This window comes from Zootoca vivipara, chromosome 5 (genome assembly GCF_963506605.1).
Source record: "Zootoca vivipara chromosome 5, rZooViv1.1, whole genome shotgun sequence".
Taxonomy (NCBI): Eukaryota; Metazoa; Chordata; class Lepidosauria; order Squamata; family Lacertidae; genus Zootoca; species Zootoca vivipara.
This window is the reverse complement of record NC_083280.1, coordinates 77661338-77688343: the sequence shown is the minus strand read 5'-3', so window position 1 is coordinate 77688343 and position 27006 is coordinate 77661338. Positions and strand designations below refer to the sequence as shown.

The 27006-nt window shown below is 45.8% G+C and overlaps 1 protein-coding gene across 1 annotated transcript; it reads right to left on the bottom strand.

Annotated features, from left to right (window-relative positions):
* SNCG (synuclein gamma) lies at positions 1-23554 on the bottom strand. The gene is made up of 5 exons (XM_035138701.2): positions 23277-23554; positions 14656-14697; positions 14027-14154; positions 7356-7448; positions 1-385 (listed from the first exon to the last, which is right to left on the bottom strand). Exons 1-5 carry the CDS (start codon positions 23395-23397, stop codon positions 365-367), a joined length of 405 nt encoding a protein of 134 aa, XP_034994592.1. The 5' UTR covers positions 23398-23554; the 3' UTR covers positions 1-364.
* Positions 23555-27006: the final 3452 nt, after the last annotated feature.

Genomic DNA, 27006 nt, shown 5'->3' with positions numbered 1-27006 from the left:
TTTTTCTTAAAAAAAAATGTCCACCATTTTTAGGGATCTCAAGTGCTGATGCTAATGAGCAGAAGACATTAACCAGCAATTCCAACCACGACTGTGCTATATCACGGCTACCAAACCACACGCTCAGAAGGCTTTGAAGATGGGGAAGGAAGGAAGCCACAAAGGAGATGGGGGGGGGGGACACAGTTTCCCTAAAACAGATGGTCAAGAGTCTGCTAGACACCTATGATATGTCGGTATGAGGCAAGTGAAAGACTGTAGTGCTGAATGAAGTTAGCCTAGGGGATGAGTGATTTCCCTGCTCTGGTGGCAGCTAACATTTCTGCATTTACTCCTGGGATTCCCACTTTTCACACTAGGAGGGTTAATTTCCTTCATTTTCGCCCTGGGAAGAAGAAAAACAAGAAAGCAGGTTAATTTGCCCCCCCACCAAAATCCAAGCCGACTCCGAAGCCAGAGGGGAAAGCAAGATCTCTATACACATGCAGAAAGTTTTGAAAAGGAGCGGTAAACATGCCTCTGGATGAGCCGTCATCAAGTGCAATGAGTAATTAGACCGTAGGAGGGGTTCCCCACTCTGCCAGGCAACATACATGTTGATATTCATAGTGGCCCCATAGGAATAAACAAGCAATAAAGTGTGCTGAGTAGACACCCTCCTCAGCAAAAGAGCCAATGTTAGAAAAGAGATATTTCACCCTTTGCATCAATGAGAAAGAATTAATATATTTGTTATGCAGAAAAATGAAAATGTGGAATGACCCTGAGAAATCTGGAGTTCCGTGTGTGTGTAAATACTTATATGTTACCATGTGTGCCTGAAATTTGCTGAATGCTGACATCCTAGATACGTTTCCTCTCTAGGGTGGCTTGGCTCTTCCATTAGGCAGACAAAACAAAATGAAAAAATCCTTCCAGTAGTACCTTAGAGACCAACTAAGTTTGTCATAAGTATGAGCTTTCGTGTGCATGCACACTTCTTCAGATACACTGAAACAGAAGTCACCAGACCCTATGTATAGTCAGAGGGTGGGGAGGGGTATTACTCAGAAAGGTGGTGGGAATGATAGGAGTGGTAAACCTGTTGATGACTGTTAACGACTGTTAATGACTGCAATTGGTCTTGCAGGAAAAAGCAATGGGTGAGGTGCTAAAGAAAGCTTGATCATGTATAATGAGATAAGAATCCAGTGTCCTTATTCAGACCAGGTCTCTCCATGGTTTTAAGCTTTCCAGTCTGTTTCTGAAATTTTTTTGTAATAAAATAGCTATTTTGAGATCTTGTCTAGAATGTCCTGGGAGATTGAAGTGTTCTCCTACTGGTTTTTCTGTCTTCTGGTTCTTGATGTCAGATTTATGTCCATTTATCCTTTGGCGTAGGGTTTGGCCTGTTTGTCCAATATAGAGAGCTGAAGGGCACTGTTGGCATTTGATGGCATACACAATGTTAGAAGATGAGCAATTGAATAGTCCTGAGATGGTATGTTGGATGTTGTTGGGGCCAGTAATGATGTTGTCCGGGTGTATGTGGCAGCAAAGTTGGCATCTGGGTTTATTGCAGGCTCTGGTACCAGTGTCCATGTTAAGTCTGGTGGTTGTATTATTGTGGGTGAGGAGTTGTTTAAGATTGGGTGGCTGTCTGTAGGCAATGAAAGATCTCTAGGTAAGGTCTTGGTGGCGCGGTGCGCCAGGGTGCCGGGCCGGGAGGCGGGGCCCTGCGCCGCGAAGGCGCCAGAGCGATCTCCGCGCCTCAGCGCCAGGGCGCCTGACCTGTTCCAGACTGCCCTGCTCCCAGAGCTTGAGAAAAAGAACTGTCATTGTCTAGGAGAGGTTGTAGATCTCTGATGATGCGCTGTACTGTTTTAGCTTGGGAGCTGTATGTGATTAGGCTGTATGTGATTAGGCAGAGTGAGCAATTGCCTCAGACAACAGATGCTGTTCCTCCTGAACTCCTAGGCAATTCGCCTTGTATGAGGATAGGGCTGGGTGCATCACACAGCTTGTCCTGTACCCCTTACACTAGCTTGCTGCCCCCAGGTGTGCCAGAGCAGGGGCCAGCAACCTAAGGCCCTTGGGCCACAAGTGGCCCACGGGGGGGGGGTCATTTAACCGGTCCCCGAGCTGGCCCTGAACCGAGCTGCCTGCTTGGCGAGTCCCGGTGCGCTGCGCTAAACCAGCACAGCCACTTGCTTCCGCGGTGCTGGAAATTGCATCTGCGCAGATGCGTGCGCGATCCAGCCCACAGAGTGATCTCCACTGGAGTGAACCGGCCCAGGCGAGGTAAACCTTGCCGACCCCTGTGCTAGAGCATTCTATCCTACAGAGGTGGATTTGGGGGAGTGCGAGCAGTATGGCTGCACTGGGTGCACAGCCGAGGAGGGCGCCTTCTCAAAGTCTGGTAAGCACTTGCCTGGCTGCAGGAAGGAGATGTGAGAGCTCCGACAGGGTCCTAGAATCCTCCTGCCTCCTTCCCAAAGCCGGGCAAGCCCTTTCCAAACTTTGAGAAGGATAAAGGAGGCCTCTAGGACCATGTCAGAGCCTCACACTTCCTTCACCGGATGCATCAGTCGGGAGTCGGGGCCAACAGTGGGTGGGGCAGAGTAAGCCTATTCCACAGCGTCGTATAACTCCCCCCCCCGGAAATCTGGCATTGAATTTGGAGGCTCCTGCTTAGGCAGAATGTGTATCTCTAAATGAATGATCAGTGAAGAATCACAGAGCCATTCAGCTACCGTTCAGCGGGTACAATTCCCTTGTACACAATTCAAGTTGCAAATTAACTCTGTTTGGGGGTTCTGTGCATGTAGGCTGGCTCTGCACCGCCATCAGCAGCTAGTCCCTCTCTGCAGCAACTGGTTGTCTCGTGCTCTGCTACTCACTTGCTCTGAACTAGAGCAGTGAGTGGAGGGGTGTGTGTGCTGGAATCTCCTCTGATGATTGGCTGGCAGGCAAGGCACCTACCCACGTTCCTGGTTTATTTCTCTTCTTTCCTTTTTGTATTTATGGGATTCTCCACTGTCCTCCTTCCTATTGGGTTGGGGTGTCAAATGGAAATCACCTTCCTCTGTCTCTCCAACCTGGAAGGACACCATGGCACCATCGGTGGGGTCCCCAGCTGAAGACTAACATGAGGACTTGGTGTGCTGTCACCAAGCAAGCTCTTGGGAAGAAGGACACACACAGAGACACACCCCAAAAGCCACCTTAATTGGTGGCACAGAAGAAATGAGGCGGCATTACGTGATCAAGAAATGGTGCGGCAAAACAATGGGGACAAGGTGCAGTAAGCACCCCAGATACCCGAGCTCATTTGCTTTATTCATTCATGGAAGGGGGAAAGCTGGCAGTTCATATATTGTTGGACTCCAACTCCCATCGTCTCTGGCCATCAGCCATGATGACTGGGACGGATGGGAAATGGAGTCCAGCAAATCCGAAGGACACAACACTAACTGTTCTGAGATAGACCATTCCCCAAGGTGTGCTGAAGGTACCTTCTGAGCTTTCCATTGGCTAAAGTTCTTGACTTGTACTAGGGATCCTATGAGCTAGCCATTTTCTCTCTGGCTAACCCTCTAGGTTTTGTTGTCTTGGAACTTAGCTCCACCAGAATGTGACTCAGTTAATTTTATAGGCTATAATGAACCTGAATTATAAATTTTCCTTCCGTGTGAAGTATTTCTTCTAGCACCCTTTGTGATTAAAGTGATGTTGTTGTTTAGTCGTTTACTCGTGTCCGACTCTTCGTGACCCCATGGACCATAGCACGCCAGGCACTCCTGTCTTCCACTGCCTCCCGCAGTTTGGTCAAACTCATGTTCGTAGCTTCGAGAACACTGTCCAACCATCTCATCCTCTGTCGTCCCCTTCTCCCAACATCTTTCTGTCGTCCCCTTCTCCCAACATGCCCTCCATCTTTCCCAACATCAAGGTCTTTTCCAAGGATTCTTCTCTTCTCATGAGGTGGCCAAAGTATTGGAGCCTCAGCTTCACGATCTGTCCTTCCAGGGAGCACTCAGGGCTGATTTCCTTAAGAATGGATAGGTTTGATCTTCTTGCAGTCCATGGGACTCTCAAGAGTCTCCTCCAGCACCATAATTCAAAAGCATCAATTCTTCGGCGATCAGCCTTCTTTATGGTCCAGCTCTCACTTCCATACATCACTACTGGGAAAACCATAGCTTTAACTATACGGACCTTTGTCGGCAAAGTGATGTCTCTGCTTTTTAAGATGCTGTCTAGGTTTGTCATTGCTTTTCTCCCAAGAAGCAGGCGTCTTTTAATTTCGTGACTGCTGTCACCATCTGCAGTGATCAAGGAGCCCAAGAAAGTAAAATCTCCCACTGCCTCCATTTCTTCCCCTTCTATTTGCCAGGAGGTGATGGGACCAGTGGCCATGATCTTGGTTTTTTTGATGTTGAGCTTCAGACCATATTTTGCGCTCTCCTCTTTCACCCTCATTAAAAGGTTCTTTAATTCCTCCTCACTTTCTGCCATCAAGGTTGTGTCATCTGCATACCTGAGGTTGTTGATATTTCTTCCGGCAATCTTAATTCCAGTTTGGGATTCATCCAGTCCAGCCTTTCACATGATGAATTCTGCATATAAGTTAAATAAGCAGGGAGACAATATACAACCTTGTCGTACTCCTTTCCCAATTTTGAACCAATCAGTTGTTCCATATCCAGTTCTAACTGTAGCTTCTTGTCCCACGTAGAGATTTCTAAGGAGACAGATGAGGTGATCAGGCACTCCCATTTCTTTAAGAACTTGCCATAGTTTGCTGTGGTCGACACAGTCAAAGGCTTTAGCATAGTCAATGAAGCAGAAGTAGACATTTTTCTGGAACTCTCTAGCTTTCTCCATAATCCAGCGCATGTTTGCTATTTGGTCTCTGGTTCCTCTGCCCTTTCGAAATCCAGCTTGCACTTCTGGGAGTTCTCGGTCCACATACTGCTTAAGCCTGCCTTGTAGAATTTTAAGCATAACCTTGCTAGCGTGTGAAATGAGCGCAATTGTGCGGTAGTTGGAGCATTCTTTGGCACTGCCCTTCTTTGGAATTGGGATGTAGACTGATCTTCTCCAATCCTCTGGCCATTGCTGAGTTTTCCAAACTTGCTGGCATATTGGGTGTAGCACCTTGACAGCATCATCTTTTAAAATTTTAAATAGTTCAGCTGGAATATCATCACTTCCACTGGCCTTGTTATTAGCAGTGCTTTCTAAGGCCCATTTGACTTCACTCTCCAAGATGTCTGGCTCAAGGTCAGCAACCACACTACCTGGGGTGTACGAGACCTCCATATCTTTCTGGTATAATTCCTCTGTGTATTCTTGCCACCTCTTCTTGATGTCTTCTGCTTCTGTTAGGTCCTTACCACTTTTGTCCTTTATTATGGTAATCTTTGTACGAAATGTTCCTTTCATATCTCCAATTTTCTTGAACAGATCTCTGGTTTTCCCCATTCTATTGTTTTCCTCTATTTCTTTGCATTGCTCATTTAAGAAGACCCTCTTGTCTCTCCTTGCTATTTTTTGGAAATCTGCATTCAGTTTCCTGTATCTTTCCCTATCTCCCTTGCATTTTGCTTGCCTCCTCTCCTCCGCTATTTGTAAGGCCTCGATGGACAGCCATTTTGCTTTCTTGCATTTCCTTTTCCTTGGGATGGTTTTCGTTGCTGCCTCCTGTATAATGTTAAGAGCCTCCATCCATAGTTCTTCAGGCATTCTGTCCACAAAATCTAAATCCTTAAACCTGTTCCTCACTTCCACTGTGTATTCATAAGGGATTTGATTTAGATTGTATCTTACTGGCCCAGTGGTTTTTCCTACTTTCTTCAGTTTAAGCTGGAATTTTGCTATAAGAAGCTGATGATCTGAGTTACAGTCAGCTCCAGGTCTTGTTTTTGCTGACTGTATAGAGTTTCTCCATCTTTGGCTGCAGAGAATATAATCAATCTGATTTCGATGCTGCCCATTTGGTGATATCCATGTGTAGAGTCGTCTCTTGTGTTGTTGGAAAAGAGTGTTTGTGATGACCAGCTTGTTCTCTTGACAGAACTCTATTAGCCTTTGCCCTGCTTCATTTTGAACTCCAAGGCCAAACTTGCCAGTTGTTCCTTTTATCTCTTGATTCCCTACTTTAGCATTCCAATCCCCTGTAATGAGAAGAACATCTTTCTTTGGTGTCATTTCTAGAAGGTGTTGTAAGTCTTCATAGAACTGGTCAATTTCACTTTCTTCAGCACCGGTAGTTGGTGCATAAACTTGGATTACTGTGATGTTAAAAGGTCTGCCTTGGATTCATTAAAGTGATAGATTTGGTATAATCACACAGGATTGGAACGGAGTGATGAATTATAGCTGGAGTTTCTTACCTGCCCGTGGATGAATGATTGATATTGCGTGTGTTCGTTGTTCGAAAAAAAGTTACAATTGGAACTTAATTTTTAAAAATGGTTTTAAAAAATGAAATAGTAAAAAGTTGATATATACTAAGATTTAATATATGCACAAACAAATACGCCCAGTGCATTATCAAGGGGCCACTCGGTCCGGAAAAATGCTCCATCAAAATCGGCTCTTAAGCTACAAACTACTTATTCTAGAATCATCCCAGTAAGTAGTTTGAGGTTAGTAAGCAAAGATTGGAAACAGATAGTCGTTCTTTTTTGACCCCGCCCCAAGCTGCAGGCAGTTTGCACTACGTACACTATTCTACTCTTAAATTTGATAGAAAAGTTATCTAGGGTTTTGCATCATTTGAGAAATCTGTAAAACCCATTTGCTGAGATGCAGCACCGGGGCTGCATACACACCATAAATTTAAAGCACATTAGTTTCCCACAAAGGATCCTGGGAACTGTAGTTTGATAAGAATGCTGGGAATGGTTGCAGTGTAAGGAGTAAACTACAGTTCCCAGGATTTCTTTTGGGGGGGGGTATGTTTTCAAAGTATGGTGTGTACACAGCCTGGGACAAAGAAAATGTGCATGTATGCAATGGGGAGAAAATCTGACCCACTTCCAATTATTATTATTATATTATTATTATTATTATTATTATTATTATTATTATTATTATTATTATATTATTATTATTATTATTATTTTTACGACGACTGTCTGCTTCCAACCAAACAGGCCAGGAATGGGCTTGTAGCTGGAAAGACAAACAAAAGGGGAGTATTTTTTGGCATTATGATCAGCAGAGAAAAGACCTGAAATCACCTGTATGCAGAAAAGAAATGGAAACCAGCTCAGCACAGAGAAAGTAAGGAAAGAGCAATAGATGGCGAGAAAAAACCCAGACCAGCCAAGGATTCTGGGGTTAGCTGGGCTGTGGCTGGGCTTTACCTCTGCACTGATTTCTGTGGCTTCCACTGGGGCGTCGTCTTCAGCAGTGGCAGCGGATGGCTCTTCAAATTCCACTGGGTGCTCTAAGTCCTCCTGTGGGACGTAAACCACAAGGCAGACCATTAGGAGGGCAAAAGCAGACCCTCCAACATTTCTCCGGTGAAAATAGGGACGTAATAATCCACAATAATGATAATTTATACCCCATCCATCTGACTGGGTTATCCCAGCCACTCTGGGCAGCTTCCAACATATATAAAAACATAATAAAACATTAAACATTTTTTTAAAAAACCTTCCCTATACAAGGCTGCTTTCAGATGTCTTCTAAAGGTTGTATAGTTACTTATTTCATTGGCTTGGTGGGTTGCATAACTCTATACCCTCCAACATTAATCCGGTGAAAATAAGGACATCCTAAGGAAAAGCGGAACCTTCCAGGATCAAACCAGAAACCGGGACGGCTTCTGTAAACCCGGGACTGTCCCTGGATAATAGGAACACATTGCAGAAGCATATTGAGAAACTATTGCAGAGTTGTTTGTTTTTTTACCACGAGGAAAAAGAGGCTGAAGTGAGACTTCTCTGGATCCAGATCTCAAAAGATCTCTGCCCACTTGGCCTCACTGCCTCTCCTTAGCAGGGTTATTGCCGAATCCCTTTCAAGGTTATGCAACGTTATTGCGACAAAAAAGAAATTTGGCAGTTTTCCAACCAGTTTCCACCAGCTTGCTGTGCAGACATCAGCCAGGCAAACTGTGTTTACCTCCCCACAGTGTCACCTGCTGGTTTCTGAATGCCAAGCTGTTCAATGTTCAAGAGCAAGCCAGTCCATTATGGCAGGGGTGGGGAGCAGGGGGGAATTGGTAGCCTCAAAGGAAAATCAGGCAGGCAATGGAAGGCATTGAACCGGCTCCCCATGAGCAGAACCCCAGGCAGCAGCAGACCTGGCTGGCCGGGCTCACATACCCATTTCCTCTTCCTCGTTGGATGCATATTCATTGTTTTATCACGGGCAAAGGGGCACTTTGGTCTCCGGCAAGAGCAGATGCTCTGTTCAGCTTGGTCAGAGAGAGGTCTGGACTGTTCTAGAAGGTCTCTGTTTTTTGTTTTAAAAGGTTTTTATTGGTTTTCTTGTTAAAAACATTAACAGGACAAAAGCAAACAATCTTCATCCACATGCTTCCTTTACAAAAAAGAAAAAAGAGGAATGTGGAGACAAATGTATAAGAGAAAAAAGAAAAGAAACAAAGAACACAGAGGCAAAAACAAACAAACAAACAAAGAAAAAAAGAAAGAAAAAAGGCAACACACTAAATGCTAGATAAATACAAAAAGAATAATCATTAAATAAACATAATTTACATATCTTCTATTTTGACTTCCAAATTACCTCTCTGCAATTTGTGAATTTTAACCTTACTATATCGCACAATTCTTAGCCTATTTACATCATTATCTATTCCTTAATTTACATTGAGTTCAATTGTGTTCTAGAAGGTCTCTGATGGGGTGTTAAAGGCAGGGGAACGAATATTTGCCAAACAGAAACTTGCCCTCACGGCTGCTAGAGCCTATGTTGCAATGCTAGACTAGTTCCATCTAGTTCTCACAGCCCCTATAAATAATGGTCGCTGCCCCCGTGGTGTTTTCCCCTTCCCCGAGCCATAAGGTCAGTATATTTATTGTTTGGAGAGTAGGTCATCGCCAGTCGCTGAGCCACGAGGGGGAAGCTTAGCTATTGTGCCTGCTTCCTCCTTCCTCCCCTGCTGCTCTTTCCCCAGCACTTCCTCCTCGTCCTGTTCTGTTGCAGCTCCTATATCTCTATATCTCTATATATAGATAGGTAGATCTGAGACACAGGCAGACTAACAAACCACAGGGAGGGTCAATGGAACCACTCGAAATTGTACTGACATTCTTCTTTGGCTCCTGAGATGTGCCGCACATTCTGGTCAATTCTATAGCCTTTTTAATGTGGGTGTGTGGCTTTTATTATTAATTAATTAATTAAATTAATTATATGCATTTTATGCCTTTATGTTGTAAAAAAAAACCCATGATGTTTGGGTGAAGGGCGGTATATTGATTGATTGATTGATTGCCCAAATACTATGAAGCCTATGAATCAGGGATAAGGAACTTGTGGCCCTTCAGATGTTGCTGGGCTACAGTTCCCATCAACCCTGTCCACTGGTCATGCTGGCTGGGGCTCATGGCAATTGGAGTTCCATCTGGAGGGCCACAGCTTCCCCATTCCTACAATGAGGACTAGAACTTTAGTTTTCAAAAATAAAACGGGGGTTTATTGAGAAGCCGAGTCCCAGGACCCCATTCTGTGCTTTTTCTGGCGGTTGCCTACAATTGTGTAATGCATACATAATTTCCCTCTAACTGGACCTTGTATGCTTACTCTTGAATTCTTGAAATGTATGGTTTTGGTGGGTTTGTGGTGGTGATAATGTGCATTCAAGTAAAGAACGAGAGAGAGAGAGAGAGAACCCTAAATATTCAGGTTCAGAAATGAAACATGCACACTGATAAATTGCTTCATTTGGAATTTCAAATTTGAATCTGAACACAAATTCGAAGGCTGGTGAGGACTATGCACACTGAGGCTGAGGATCAGTAAGAAACATCACTCACTGTCTAAGCTGGGTACGTTGGAGAACTGTGCAAATTTTAAGCATCCATTCCTCCATAAAGCCAAGGGGGTTTGAAACGCACTTGAAAGGAAGGAGCATGTGCAGGTGGAAGAAAAAACCATCTCTGTCTTTTAAGCTGTTTTCCCCAGCCCAGACAGGACAAGTGAGCTGGGAAGAGAGGGAATTGCTTAACTGTGGGTTAAACCACTGAGCCTAGGGCTTGCTGATCAGAAGGTCGGCGGTTCGAATCCCTGCGATGGGGTGAGCACCCGTTGCTTGGTCCCTGCTCCTGCCAACCTAGCAGTTCGAAAGCACTTCAAAGCAAGTAGATAAATAGGTACTGCTCTGGCGGGAAGGTAAAGGGTGTTTCCGTGCGCTGCTCTGGTTCGCCAGAAACAGCGTAGTCATGCTGGCCACATGACCTGGAAGCTGTACGCCGGCTCTCTCGGCCAGTAAAGCGAGATGAGCACCGCAACCCCAGAGTCATCCGCGACTGGACCTAATGGTCAGGGGCCCCTTTACCTTTTTATGGAGCACAGCAAGGTAAGGAAAGGTTTTACGCTCTTCTCTTACATGCTCCCTTTGGGGGAATATATATATATATATATATATATATATATATATATATATATATATATATATATATGGGAACAGGGCAAGTGTGTGTTTAAGATGTCCCATTGCTGGGTGAAACCCATAATGCAATGACACAAGTTAGAGCCTCCTCTGTAGTGGCCCCTCTTTTATGGAACCCCCTTCCTTTGGATGTGCAGCTGATACAATTGCCATCAGGCTTTTGAACCTCTTTTCTTCATCCAGGCCTTTGATTCAATAAGGCCAGTGAAATTAGCCAATGTCCATCTACAGTTCTTGTTTTTTTCAAATACAGTACGTTTTACACAAGTTGGGGCATTTTGTTGTTTCAGTTCACCAACCTTTGGTATGGTAAACCACCCTTGGGAACAGAGTTCATGGAGAACGGCTTAAAAATCAAATTAACATATAACTAATTAATCTAATTAATTAACATATAACTAATTAATATTAATCTAATTAATTAACATATAACTAATTAAGGACAGATCGTGAAGCTGAGGCTCCAATACTTTGGCCACCTCATGAGAAGAGAAGAATCCTTGGAAAAGACCCTGATGTTGGGAAAGATTGAGGGCACTAGGAGAAGGGGACGACAGAGGACAAGATGGTTGGACAGTGTTCTCGAAGCTACGAACATGAGTTTGACCAAATTGCGGGAGGCAGTGCGAGACAGGAGTGCCTGGCGTGCTATGGTCCATGGGGTCACGAAGAGTCGGACACGACTAAACGACTAAACAACAACAACAATTAATCAGATGTCTGCAATTGCCCCGCATGCTCGGCTCGTATCTAATGATGAGTGACGTGCTTGAGAATCTTCTTCTGTTTGTTTCTCAGACTGCATTCCGCACACCATGATTTTACTTCTCTGACTCACCAATCTATTTTTAACCAGGCAGGAGCAAGCCTCTTGAGATTTTCTCTTTCTCTGAACTGGAACAGTAGCAGCCGAAACATTTCCAGGATGAAGGAGTGTCGGCTTGCATAATATATATTTAATTTAATTCCTCTCTCTCCTCTCTTTTCTTCTAACTTCACAAGTTTTGCCTGGTTAGAAACACAAATTCCGGACACGACAGGGCAGTGCTTATGGTTGTACCAAACAGTAGTCTTTCCATCATTCCTTTATCTCTTCACGTGCCCTCCCAATATTTTGCACTGGCTGCCTGCAGACTGTCACTATTTTGCGAGGGATTCAGGCATATACCAAAGGTTAGGGCTGTGGAAGTGTGGCTGCCGAAAGTGGACTTGCTGCATCTTGTGTGGGCATGGCTTTTCATCTTGTCCTCATCCAAGTGGCAGCCAGCACTTCAGTTGTACAGTATCTCAAAAATAAAATACAAAATTGGCCGCATCTACAGGTAAAAAGGATACCTGAATGCGTGCCCACGATGAACCTCAATTTTCTGAAACTTGGGGAAGCCACACATGTATTTTTAAAGATATCAACCCACTGTTTTGTGCAAATCTGGTTTGGTGGAAAACTTGTGTCTCAAAAATTGGCCACACACAGAGCTAAACTAATACCTGAGCTCATGCCCACAGTGGAACTTCTGGAAGTGGCAGAGGATGGAGGCAGCCACAACACACACACATTTTTAATCCACTGGGATTAATGAAGGGTGGCATTTCTGAAGTTGGTGAGAATGTGTTCCTTTGCCTCTGATGTTTCTATCTTTACACAGGCAATAAGATAGTTGTCTTTGCTCTATGTCTGCCATGTGACTTTTAAATGCGATCCGCAGCTTTCTATGCTCTGCGAGGAAAAACTCCAGCCAGTTTTGTTTCAGGGCTATGTCACAGAGAATCTACTGAATCAATTGTTCTTAAATTGTATTTTAGGGTATATATGTGTTATCGCCGTGTGTGTTGTGATTTTATCATTTCTTTTTTGACGTGTTTTGGTCTTTGGCTTGAGCCTTAATAAAACTGTAATGGAACTGAAGTGATGCAGCAAAACAAGGCCAAGCATCTGCTGTCTGCCTAATTGGTCCAGCGTCCGCGGCTCACTTACAAATTGAGCAAGCATTGGCTGGTGAACGCGTGGTCGGTGCCTGCATTGCAGCAAGCAAGCTTTGTGCTGCATCATCTGAATGGAAATGTTGATCCCCGTTCCGAGATGAGAACGGTTAAACGGAGGTTGTTTGGCACTGAAATTCACACATGCCAGTGCAGGAAAGAATCATAGAATCATAGAGTTGGAAGAGATCACAAGGGCCATCCAGTCCAACCCCCTGCTTTGTGTTTTGCTTTGTGTTTTGCCAGAAGCACAAACGTCCTCTCTGTTTGTCAAGATGCTAGGCAGAAAATGAAGACTCTGTAAGAGGAGTGTGTAAGAACTCTGGACAATGGTGGTGTTATCGTGTTCTCCCCCCACCCAAAAAAGAAGATGCATGATATAGCCATCCTGGAACTAAGAACACATGCCCTTTTCCCCCCATGTAGTCTAAAGCTTCTTACACACTAAACCAGACATCTCCAAACTTCGGCCCTCCAGATGTTTTGATCTACAATTCCCATCTTCCTCGACCATTGGACCTGTTAGCTAGGGATCATGGGAGTTGTAGGCCAAAACATCTGGAGGGCCGCAGTTTGGAGATTCCTGCACTAAACCTTCAAAGCACATCTGAAGGACTTTTTTTCTCCCTCAAAGAGTTCTGAGTACTCTAAATTACAGTGCCCAGAATTCCTTGAGAGGAAGAATGTGCTTTAAAGCCATAGTGTACACAGCCCAAGGACATTTCCCAGAGTGCTAACCATCTATACCAGGCGTCGGCAACGTTTTCTGCCCGTGGGCCGGAGGATTCCCACAGACTATCGTCCGTGGGCTGGACATGGGCCGCACAGGCGCAGAAGTGATTTCCGGTGCCGCACTGCCCATGTCCGGAACGCCGGAAATGGCTTCTGGGCATGTCTGCGGCTGCGCAGAAGCGATTTCTGGTGCTGCGCTGGCCATTTCCAAAATGCATGCAGCGCCAGAAATCGCTTCTGCGGCTTCGTAGACGCGATTTCCGGCACCGCTAGGCGAGTCCCCACGCCGCGTTGCGCCAGTTTACCGCAGCACGCGAGGGGACTTGCCGAGCGGATGGCTCAGTTCATGGGCGGCCCATGGGCCGGATAAACGGCCTGGAGGTTGCCGGTGCCTGATCTATACCGACCTTCCTCAATCTGGTTTTTGGCTACAACCCCCATCAGCTCCACCCAGACTGACCGGTAGCCAGGGACAATGGTAGATGTTGTGTGAAGTAGCTAGAGTTCACCAGGTTTATTTGTCAGATGACTGGAGGATGAGAGGCGAGGTTGTCAGGGGTCAGGAGTTATTAATCCATCTGGCCTGCCTACTTTCCCCTACAAATACCCCACCATGGGCTTTACCTGGCAAGACCAGTTTGGGGAACATGTGTTTGTGATGGTTAAGTTCCGGCCTACCTTTTGTACGACCCCAGTGGTGGTGACAATTGTCTCTGCTCCTTCTACGGTCTGCTTTGCCACAGTGTTGACACTGGCCACTACAGACTCCCCCACCAGGTTGGCTTGTTCTTTGGTCTTCTCAGCAACTAAACATAAAATAGAAATAAGCAGATCTGATGAGATACAGTGCAAACCATTCCCCCCCCCTCTCTTTTTTTTTTGGGGGGGGGAGACCTCATTATAAACATTCAGTAAAAGTCTGAAGCAAAAGTGAGTAGCTTGTTGATATGGTTGGTGCTGCCTCTTTTCAAAATAATGTCTTGCTCCAAAGTGGCAATGTTTTCTGTCAGCTCTCACAGAATCTCATAGAATCATAGAGCTTGAAGGGACCCTGAGGATCATCTAGTCCAACCCCCTGCAACGCAGGAATATGGCAGCTGTCCCTTATGGGGATCGAGCCTGCAACCTTGCTGTGGCCAGCACCACGCTCTAAGCAATTGAGCCATTCTGTTGGGAACAAGTGCAGTCAGAGAGTGTAAGTGTAGTCACAGGTATAAGGGGAAATTGCCACTTGTGGAAGTGAACCAAAGGCATAAAACGGAAGCTGCTAATTCAATACATAATGTGGGAATTTGAAATGCTCTTACCTGAAGTGACACTCTGCACTACGCCCTCTTTGGTTTTGGTCCCTGTAAAATGGGTGAAAAAAAGTCTTTTCAGGCTTGTTTTAATTGATCCTTGTGCTTTACTTTTCATAAAAACAAACAAACGGGGTGGGTGGGGGGCGGAGACCCTTCAATTGACATTCACGGTAGCACGACAGTATGTACAGCAAAGGCATACTTAGGCAAAGTGCAGATGAGTCATTCATCCCCACACAAAAGGATCAGAGATTCCTGAATCCTAGACAATAAGGCACTTTAGATAAGTGGCATGGTGATAGCCCGGAGAAATGTACAACACAAAAGCCTTTTAGAGGGCATCTTTTTTCCTGGGAATAGAGAGATTGGGAATAGAGAGGAGAAAGGTGTTTTTTTGGGGGGGTTCTAGACAGTTGCTATTTTGCAGGGAGGATTTGACCGCATACCAGAAAATTGCAGTTGCACAATTAAAACGGATCTGGCCCACTTGCACAACAAACCCACTTCCACCCACCTCTAGCCCTAAGCTGGACATTTTGTTCTTTGGACTTGACTTTGGGTAGTTTTGCATAAGAGGCTGGTACTGTACCTCCTAAATCAGCTAAGGCTGCATCCACAGCTGCTCTGGTTCGCCAGAAGTGGCTTTGTCATGCTGGCCACATGACCTTGAAGCTGTACGCCGGCTCCCTTGGCCAATAAAGCGAGATGAGCGCGCAACCCCAGAGTCGGTCACGACTGGACCTAATGGTCAGGGGTCCCTTTACCTTTTAGGTCTGATATAGCATGAACAAAGTTTTTGTTTTGTTTTTTTAACAAACAAACAACTACTGTGAATGTGCCTCAAACAGCTCATTTGAAACTGATCCTCAAATCTTTGTTGTTTTTTAAATTGTGTTTTAGGATTTTCAAGTGACCTGTTTCACCAGAATTCCAAATATCCCTTGATTTGATAGGTAGAGGCCAGTAAAACTTGAAAATAGGTACTGTATATTCCGGCGTATAAGACGACTGGGCGTATAAGACAACCCCCAACTTTTCCAGTTAAAATATAGAGCTTGGGATATACTCGCCATGTAAGAAATACAACCCGGCGTATAAGACGACCCCCGACTTTTGAGAAGATTTTCCTGGGTTAAAAAGTAGTCTTATACGCAGGAATATACAGTATTTGTGGGAGAGGGTTGCTGTATGTCTGTGTGGCGTAGCTGAAAGCGTGGACTTTCAAGTTTATCCACATATTAAATAAAAGGGGCCTTTGGATTGTATGAAAGTGGTATAGTGTTAGTTTTTTAAAATAATAATAATGGAGGGGAGTATTAATACTATCCGCAGAGTGGTGTGAAATTTTCCTCCACAGATTTGCTTGGTTGTGTTAACACAAGCATAGTGTGATTTCCTCCCACCGCAACCACACATTTAAATGCAGAGGTAGCCCTTCAAACACTGGTCAGCTATAGACGAACTCAAACTTAAGGTATACTGTTGTTGTTTAAAAAAGAGCTAGTGCTGGGGGATTTGAATTTGTTGCCAGTTTACCACAAATCCAAATATCATCTGGCCAGGCAATTTTTTTCCTCATGGCGCCCAGGGCGGGTATGTGTCTTTGTGCTTGCGTGCCAGAAGTGAGGTGAGGAACAGAGGAAGACACAAGGCCCATCCAACCCTCAATGCCTCCGGACATGGCTGTTGCATCCTCATGCCAGCCTCCCTGAGTGGCTTTGTGAGGCTCGGATCTGAGGAGGGCGGCATGGAGAAGAGCACAACAGCCACGTACCTCTTGATCCCAGCCTTGCCACCTTGCGCAGCCGGGGTCAAAAGGCACGTGGCTGTTGTGTCCTTCCCAGGCTGCCCTCCCTCAGGTGCTTTGCAAAGCTGAGGTCTAATCAGATCCCAGCTTCGCAAAGCAGCGAAAGGCTGGCTCAGGGAAGGCGGCGGGAGCAGTGGCACTCCCCCCCCCCCCAAAAAAAAGATCCGCCCAGGGCAATTGCCCCAGCAGCCCTCCCCACACTGTGCCCCTGAGTTGACAACAAAGCTGCACCCATGATTTCTCCTCCATGTTGCCACCTAATTCTGGGATTGTTAATTTAATGAAGGGCAGGCTAGAAATGGAAATGACAAATAAATAAAGTGGGATGGGGTGGTGCATGGATAAAGCTAGCTCAGCCATCAAGGAGAAGCGGGTCACTCATCCCCCTCCCAGTGCTTTTTTTTGGGGGGGGGAGGGGTTAAGCCTGGAAGGGAAACAGCCTGTAGGAATAACAAAGGAGCAAAACAAGCCCTAGCCTAGGCTGTCTGGTGCGTTGACTGAAAACAGCATTGTGAATCTGTGTACATCATTTGATTCCCTTTGAAGGTTTTAAAGAGCATCTAAAGGTTAGCACAGCCACACATGAACGCCACATCCTCGATCCACTGCCATCCATAGGAATTTAAACCCTTGGTGAATGCCAAATGAGTGCTGTGCGTAGCCTTTTAAAGGGTCCAGCAGGGCTGGTCCACCCATGAGGCAAGGTGAGGCGACCGCAGGGGCAGTGGATCCGGCCTCCAAGCAATGTGTTGCCCCATGCGTCTTGCATTTTAGAACTGGATGGAAGCTGGGCTGAGGGGAAATGTCTCAAACGGCAGAATTTCTCCAGGAACTACAGGATATAGCAGCAGCAGCAGCAGTGAGTGAGGAGTCTCGCACAGTTACCGAGTTGAAAGGCCCTGCAAAAGCCAGGAGAAGGCAGCTCTGGTGTTGCTATTCTAAGCTTGTTTGGTCTGCTGCGTGTTCTTTAAGGACCACACCCAGTGAGTCAGGCTTCACGCTCGCCTTATGCATGGCATGAAACCCGACCTGCCAGCGCAAAGCTGGCTCCGTTCCTCACCTCACTTCTGGCGCGCAAGCGCCAAGACACAAAGTACAGCTGTTGCCAACCAAAGAAAAAATGGGTGTTGTTCCAGAAGCTTAAACTTTTGCCTGCAGCTTGGGTGTATAAGGTTACAAAGTCAACCCATTCCCCACCACAGCTGGCTGTCAGAAAGAATGCTCTTTCTTCTTTCTTTTTTTCATAAATGAATTTGGGGGGATGCAAAACATCACACATGCAGAGTGGAGCCATTTTTTGTGTGCGAGGCCCGAAAACCTTAGACAGCTGACAGCCATTTTGATTTCCCATAATGCTGCTGGTATAGCTCTTCTGCTCTGGGGCATTGTGGGAAATTTTAATAATAGGCCCAAGCCACCTGGTGCCCATTACAGCTTCCATAAATGGATAAGCTCACCAGATCTCAGTGATACAGGAAGCCCCCCCTCCCCCCAGGATGGTACTTGGCAGAGATCAGACTCAAGAGATCCTCAGAATGGGTCGACACCAGGGACTATTGATGAAGGAGAATGAAGGCTGTTCCCACATAACTTTACCCTGTGGTTAGCATTTCTGCTCTCATCTTCACTGTATTATTTCTCAGTCTGGAATTTCTTAGTCCTTGCTAGCTCTCCTTTCCCAGAGATTCAGGCTGTATGCCCTGCTTTCTCTTCAAATTTGCCCTGAGCCAGAAATTCAGCTCCCAGCTCTCCCCATTGTGCAAGCTGTTCATAAAACTTTGGTCTTCCATCTTCATGTTTTTTTCTTCTTTTTCTGATGAGTTTTGGTCTCTTTGAGTCCCTTGCTCTGCAATGGAGATGTCCTAAAATATAGCATGGGTGAAGACAAGGGGCAGGATAATGGGGTCTCAAGAGCCTTAATGGTCCACAGGAGAAGCATCTCTTAATCCATGCTTTAAACTCTCCATTTTTGCTCACCAGCTAGGAACATCATTTGGCTGACTGGTCTCTGGTGGTTAAGGAACAGGGCACAACAAGAGCAAGCACATGCTCCCACTGAGGGGAGATATCCTGGCTACATTATCTGAATTGCTCCGATTGGATATTATAAAGTTGTAGAGTTGGAAGGGACCATAAGGGTCATCCAGTCCAACCCCATGAAATGCAGGAATCTTTTTCCCAATGTAGGGCTCGAACCCACGACCCTGAGATTAAGTGCCTCACATACTCTCCAACATTTCTATTACTACTACTACTACTACTACTACTACTACTATTAATTAACCTTAAACATTTAAAAAATCCCTATACAGGGCTGCCTTCAGATGGCTCAAGGGTCGGATAACTCCATACCCTCCAACATTTCTCCAATGAAAATAGGGACATCCTACTATACCCTCAGACATTTTGAAAATAGGGACATCCTAAGGAGAAGCGGGGCATTCCGGGATCAAATCAAAAACTGGAATGTGCCTGGAAAATAGGGAGAGTCTGGGGAGGCTCTGGTCTCATGCTCTAACAACTTGCAGAACCTATCAGGTGAGCCACTTATTACTTGGCAGAACGGAAAAGGCCAAAGCCTCCTAAAAGAGCACCACAACTCAAGCTGCAGTGCAGTCAGATTTGTGTTAGCCATGTGAAGCAAAACCAACTCAGCTTTGCGTGTGTGCCCTCGGGGCGGAGTATGTAAGTCAGGCAGAGAGATACTGTGCCCTCCTGCAGCAGCAGCCTTTGCAAGACCAGCCACTGCTCTTCCCCGTCTCCGCAGTGACTCATCAGTATTGCTACTTGTGCATAGTCAATAGGGATCTTGAGGGATATGCAAGAAATCCCTTTCAGTGCAGCAAAAAACTGGCTGCTAATAAACGGCATGATTCGATGCCAAGACCAAGAATATCTCCAGGCAAAGGACTGGTTTGCTAAGATCCCAAGGGAAAGAGTGAGTTTCCCCTCAGATTGGATCAAAGAGCTTCTCCAGGTTAGGCTGCAAACCCCACTCCCAGTTTCCCAATGGAAGTATGTTGTGCTAAAATTTTCATATATGTACCTGTGGCAACTTCAAAGGTCAGACTTGGCTAGTTAAGATTAAATCAGAAAGAAGCAGTATATTTTAAAGCACTAGTTTTGCGGCTGTTAAAACATGCAGTTAAAAGTTATTTGCACAGATTAAAGTCACCTTTTTTAATGCAAAAGGATTTGTGCCTTTTGGCTACTACATGGGCCCATATTTTTGGTTCACAGGAGCCACTGGTACGATTTCTCCCATTTACTTTGTTTTTATTGCTCGATGTTTTATTATGTTTTTGTATTTGCAGCCACACCATGATCATAACAGCAAATGAGGGGAGCCAGGCAGAAGCCAGAGCTCCCTTATTTCCGGCTATGGCCGGAATCCCTCCATTGTTACAGGCAGGTTGTTCTCCAATTCCAGATGCTGGGAATCACAAATGAGCAGAGGGCTCTTGTGCGCAGGTCTTGCTTGCTGGTTTCCCACGGGCATCCTGTGGGCCACTGTGAGAACAGGATGCTGGACTAGATGGGCCATTGGCCTGATCCAGACAGCTCTCCTTGCGTTCTTAACCTTACAGCCAGTGATATATAGCCTGACACACAGCTGGAGGCTTGTACTGCTTTCCTTAAAAGATGCCCCTGGCCTAAATGCAGGGCTTTGTCATGGTCATTAAAAAAAATTACAGTACTAAGCATTGGATAGGCAGATGAATCTTTGTAATGTTGGGAAGTCAGCTAGATTCAGAAGCAGTCAGAGTTCCTTTGTGCACCTTCAAAAGTTGTGCAGAAGCAGGGAATTTGTTAGGTCATGCAAGGCTGAGGAGAGCTGCCCCTGTTAAAAATCCCCTTGTATAAAGTTGTGAAATATACAGGAAACTTTTTTGCCAGCATCTGAAGGCAGCCCTGTATTAGGAAGTGTTTTTTTTAATGTTTGACGTTTTATTATGTTTTTATTTGGAGTGGCTGGATGGGTGGGTTATAAATAATAAAAATATTATTGTAGGTTTGAGAAAAGGCCATGCCTTTGGGTCATAGCTGCCAAGTTATCCCTTTTTTACAGGGATTTTCCCTTATGCTGAATAGGCTTTCTCGCGAGAAAAGCGAAAACTTGGCAGCTATGCTTTGGGTTACCCCTCCCAGGCACATAATTAACAAGAAAGGCAATGCAGACAACAGTGTGGTGACCACTGCTGTTCGGAATCTTAACACGTGTGCCTGGGCCGGCCCTACCATTACACAGAGTGAGTCAGCTGCCTTTGGCAGCAGATTACAGGTGTCAGAAAAAAGCAATGCATTGTTAAGTGATTTGGTTCATTGTGATTGTACTTTTCCTCCCAGGAGGAGGTGCTTGTGGGGTTTTCTGCCTCAGGTGCCAAAATAACTTGGCTGGCTTTGAAGAATGCTATGCATCTTGAAGGGGTGACGGGGTATGTGGGTGTGGATCTCTCGGTGTGGTGTGGAGTTGCTGATCCATCTCAAGATGCAAAATGTCCTGGGCCAGCCCTGATTTTAGCCAAACCACAGTAAGGACACACCACCACTGATCAAGTGCGATGCTTTTGCTCAGAAGGGTGCAATTATCATGGCTGAGCAGGGAGGATATAGAGTGCCTCTAATCAGAAAAAAAAGGCAGCCTACTGTGCCCGAGAGGGCTGAGAAATGCTTGATAATCTACCACTGACAATCTTGTTTTAAGCTTCCTGATGCAGCTTCAACATCTAGTAGCCCCTTTGTGGCACTTTTTGGTCCTGAAAAGCTTCAGTTACGAATTACTGTTATTTGTATTTAAAACGGACCATTTCCACCCCCAACAATGCACCACTCAGGAGCAGCTTTCAGAACTGGTGGCAGAGCTCTCTGTCTCTAAAGGCCGGGTTAGATCATTGCAGATCCGAAGGGCAGAGATGGCAGACTTCAGAAGCAAAGCTGTGAATGCAAGCCTTTTCGGTCCTCGTGAAATTTTCAGCCTGGTTCTGCAGAGCTGAACAGGGAGGCTTCTCCTAGGCATTGGTTTTCAGCTGTTGTTTCTTGACCTACAATCATAGCTGTCAACCCTCCCTTTTTTGTGGGAAACTCCCTTATTCCAAGGTGTGATCATGAGCTCCCTCCCATTCCACATGATTGTAACCAAGCAAATGTGCTTGCCAAGGTAATGGGCACTTCTGCTCTAAGAAGATGAAGAGGGGAGACAAGAGAAGGAACCAAAACAGAGAAAGGAAGATGGATGCCTAGGTGTCCACAGAGGGGAGATGAACCGTAATATCTAGATTGACAGCTTTCATTTAAACCAGCATTTGTACATCCTGAGGTATAAAGCAAAATGCGCACACACTATTCCTCTTGTTTTGCGTGTGAGAAACTAGCTGGCTCCCTCTTTTGGTGTTCTGTTTCTCCCCCCTCCCCTGCTGAAAAAAAATCCTGTGGACACCCAAGGAAGAAGAATGGAGATGCCTCAAATATAAAAAAGTGGATCTTGAGGGCATGTGGTAGGCATGTGACTGAAGTGATTGAGGACTACAGTACTAAGGTAAAACCACCACCAGGAGGGTAGGAAGGAACCTTTCTATTTTGCTCTGATGAGTTATTGACTGCCTTTCCAACTCTGGCCATTGGAGATCTTGGCAAATTAGCCACTAACAGCATTACGAGTGATTCCAGCTGAGTTTCAGAACACTGGTTTGCCACAGTTTCTATGAGCTTTCAGACAATGGATATGCTCGTGGCTTTTGGAGGGTGAATGCTTCTATTATGGAGAGCACAGCTTGCACCCTTCTAGGGAGCATCATAAAAACAACAGTCTCCCTGTGGAATGGGAAAAATGGAAGGAACTTGCAGTACAAACTCATGCATGTCTAGTCAGAAGTCAATTCCGCTGTGGTCAACGTGGCTTACTCCCACAGGGATGAGGTTGCAGCCTTTAAAAAAAGGCTACAGAAAAGGAAAACAAATCCCTCATCTAGGATCAGACCGTGGCCATGTTCATAAATGCTTCTCCACTGTGTGCCTGGCTCCAAGGGCAACTTGGCTATCTTCTTTGCAGGGCTAACTGAAGCCAAATTCCATTGAGCAAGATCTTCTGCAGCCCTTAATTGATAGCACAAGCCACTACTTTGTTGTCAGCCAATTAAATGCGTCAGAGCAGCTCCTTTTGCTGGGAAAATGACGCCCAACTAAATGCAAAAAAGCAAGGCAAGACTGAAAAGCACATTAAAAAAACCCAAAAGCAAAGCACCCACCACCCACCTTGGCAGCCACTTGACCCTTGCAAATCTTTTGGGAAGACCGGTGCATCATGAAAGGGGTGATCTATAATGACTTAAATGCTGAATCATAAATGATCAACCTCAGGCTTGCCACCCATTTTACTACCTCTGCTGCTAGAGCAGAGAAGTAGCAGGTGAAGCTTTCTCCTGGCACGGAGCTTTGCTTGCATGCCCCTCAATCCTTTGCAGAGGTACCCAGAAATAAGTCCTGTTCCCTGGGATGTACACCAAAGGAAGTGCACAGAGAACCGCAGCCTTTTACATCAGTGCATTTCAAGCAGTTGCTAAAAGCACAGGTCCAGGGGAGGTTGGCATCACTCTCACCATGCCGTGTATTTTATATTTCCAAAACTAGTTCATCAAGGGACATATTATGGGACACCTTCACTTTACCCTCTTTGCGAAATATTACTACCTGCCCCTGGGTAGCATCATTCCCCAAGGTCACCCAGCAAATGTGGATCTCTCTCCCCCCCCCCCGGGTTGCATTGCAGCAACAGCCCCCCCTGTTAGCAAGAGATCTCTTAGTAATAGGAAGAGACTCTTACCTACATACATCACCCCTTCCTTGGTCTTCTCTGCAGCTTCTGTCACTCCCTGCTTGGTCTTTTCGGCTGCCGCCACCACACCCTCTTTTGCAATGGAAAACCCTTTCTTAAAGACATCCATGCTGAGCTGCTCTTGCGGTACCTGCCGAGAGGTTCCCCGTAGAAAAGCTTTGGGAGATGGAGTGGTACTCTGCTGGCTCTCTGCAGTGCCACGCTCCTGCTCACTTTCTCCAGACAGAGCCTCCTCCTGCTCTTATCCCTCTGCTAGACGAAAGCAGTGTCTGGTGGACTGTATCGCCCTTGCCAGCTCTTATTGATGAGGCACGTTGCAGCGTAGCCAATGCCTGCGAAGTGGCTGGTGCTGAAATATTAATGATATGGATCTGCCTGGTAAGGTTTTAGAGTGGTGTTGGGGGTGGGGTGGGGGGAAGGATGCCGAGGTAAGGGAGAGACTTTTTGGAAAGCCTTTAAAGATCTGCTGCAGTGCTCACTCAAGGACACTCTGTAGATGCTTCTCAGCCGGACAGGGAGGGTTATTTATTTATTTATTTATTTATTTATTTATTTCTGCAGCCATGCTCCTGGGAACTAGACTTTTTAAGAAAGCAAAGATCTCCGGGGGACGGGGGGGGGGCTTACGTGTAGCAAATAGGAGATGCAGAGAGTGCCTGGATTCACAGCAAGCAAGCAATCTGTCTCATCTTTCAATGTGTGCTGCTCTGGTTCGCCAGAAGCGGCTTAGTCATGCTGGCCACATGACCTGGAAGCTGTACGCTGGCTCCCTCAGCCAATAATGCGAGATGAGCACCGCAACCCCAGAGTCGGTCATGGCTGGACCTAATGGTCAGGGATCCCTTTACCTTTACCTTTACCTAGCACACTTGAACCAACATAATGGACATCAGGGATGAAGACAAAGGGGAAAGCCTCTTGGTATGGATGGGAACAAGCAGACAAGATCTTCAGCTGGGCTCTTTGGGGGGAGCAAGGGAGGGATATAATTGAAATAAATAACTAAACTGCAATTGCATGCATGTGTTGGCTAATGAGGTCAGCTTTAGATGGGGGGAATTTGTATTCCTTCTAGAACAGGCTTACTCAAACTTGGCCCTCCAGATATTTTTGGCCTACAACTCCCATGATCCCTAGCTAGCAGGACCAGTGATCAGGGATGATTGGAATTGTAGTCTGAAAACATCTGGAGGGCCGAGTTTGAGGAAGCCTGTTCTAGATCCAAGCCCTTAGACCCGACAAAAGACTGTGGATAGCTCTGGTGTTTCAGTGACGTATTGATCTGGGAGCCAAAATGGTCCAAGAGGAAGCTAAAATGGTTGGAGGAGATAACTCATCCAGACTCCTCCTCTAGCCCAGAGCGCTCTCTCTCTCTCTCTCTCTCTCTCTCTCTCTCTCTCTCTCTCTCTCTCTCTCTCTCACTGAAAGAGAGAGAGAGAGAGAAGAGAGAGAGACCTGGTTCATGCACAATGTGTTGAACCATAGTTTGCAATAAACTATAGTTTAATGTACACAAGTGTTTTGATGCTACCCAGCTGATGCCCACCCTTTAGCAGTGCTACTGCTGTCAATCACTCGCTGTAGTTGCTGCTGTTGGCGCACGCTCTGAGTGAGGAAGCAAGCAACAAGAGGAGCAGAAACCTGTGCACATCTGGTCGTATCTCCAGAAGATGATACAACTGGGAGAGGGAGAGCCAACCAAACAGGCGGCAGCAACTGTCTGAAGGAGCAGAAGGCCCCACTGTATCTTGATCAAGGGCCCACTCCCAAGGCAAATCTTTAAAAAGGTAGTATAAGCACTGATAACTGGGAAACACTCGCCTGCGAGCGAGCACTCCAATTGCAACCTTGACCAAAGGTGTCTTGGACTTTGAAGAAGCACGAACTCGGGACAAAAGGGAGAAACGTGCTAAGAGGAAGGCATGCTTGGCAAACCCTCACCGTGACCAACTCCTGCCCAGAAACCTATGTCCCCACTGTGGAAGGACGTGTGGATCCAGAACTGGCCTCCACAGTCACTTACAGACTCATTGTTAAGACCATGTTCATGGAAGACAATCTTACTCGGGTACTAGTGATCTCCAATGAAGCAGGCAAGGACCCACTGGCACATGGAACCAGCACTGCTTGAAAAACACTTCAAGTTTCAATTCAGGTGAAATTCCCTCTGTGTGCAGAATAACTCCGAGAAGCTTTATTTTGGGCCACCTTGAAATTCCTCAAGCATTTGGCCTGAAAAGGAACAAGCAATTGCCAGAGTCCCAGTGGTGCAGACCGCAAATGACTGCCCTCGGCCTCCCTTTTGAAAAAGCGACTGGGTTCAGGAGCTGCCATTTTAATTTCCCATAATGCTCCAGAGTGATGCTTCATAGGAGTCATTGTGGGAAATTTTTATGGGTGGCTCCTGGACCCAGTTTGGTGCTGCCACAAGGTAATCCAGAGGAGACCCACTGTCACTGAAGCAGGGGTGCTTCTCAAGCTCTCTGTTCATCTTATTGGTTGCTGTGTCAATGGCTGGTGTTGATTGGCTGACGCTGTGGCAATTGGGCGGGCGATTGGGTACATATGAGAGGTGGATTTTTGGACACGTGTGGGTGAACGATTTCCGGCAATCCACCCTAAAAGAAGCTCAACAACTCTGTGCCATCTCCCACCTTTTTCTTGAGACAGAAAAGTACGGTAATCTCTTTTTTTATTATTAGGCTTCCTTAGGTGCAAAATAAATAATTGGGTCCTTGAAAATGTGGCTTCTCAGAACTGGACAAAACTGGAAGTGTTAGCAGAGAGGCCTGCTAAGGAATAGAGAATATGCCGCAGTATCATGAAGAATAATGACCCATAAATCACTTGCGCAATAAACACATAATAGGAGTTTGACTTCCCGGATAGCTATGAATTCAATCTTTTGCTGCATCTCAACAGGAGTCTAAATGAAAAATGACAGAGAGAGAGAGAGAGAGAGAGAGAGAGAGAGAGAGAGAGACGACTCTTGTGCCTTTGCTGCAGGAGCGATAATCCCCTCTCTCATATGAACAGGTTGAGCAGGGTAATATATTAATGGACAATGGTGTCTTTTACAGTGATGGAACTGTCTCCTTCTCTAGTGACCTTAAGGTATTGGAAAGCAGAAGTCCTGGAAGGAGAACTGTGGTGAGAGGCCCACTTCTACAGGTCTGTCAGAAAGGCTGTGTCTCAGTGGAAGAGCTGCTGCTTTGCAGGTTCAATCTTCACCATCTCCAGTCAGGACTGGGAATATCCCCTGGTTGAAACCCTGGGCTAGATGGACCCATGATTTCATAGAATCATAGAATTGTAGAGTTGGAAGGGACCTCTTGAGGATCATCTAGTCCAACCCCCTGCAACGCAGGAAGGTGCAGCTGTCCCATATTGGGATTGAACCTACAACCTTGGCATTATCAATCAAATGAGCTGGATGGAGAGCTCTACAGAAGCTTCTTTTGTTCCTAAAGGAATCTTTTTGCAGAACTTAGGCCACTTCATTAACTCGACGGAACATAAGCTGAATTGACTTAGTCAGGATCCAACCCATTGCCCCTTCAAGTTTGTGGACACATTATTCCAACAGGTCACATTCTGTGATTTCCAACTTCAAAATATAATTTGGAAGTTTGGTCCTGAATACGCATATGCATTTTTGCATTTGAAAATCCCTCCTCTTTCGAAACACTAAGGAGGAAAGGAGCTGAACATTATATTC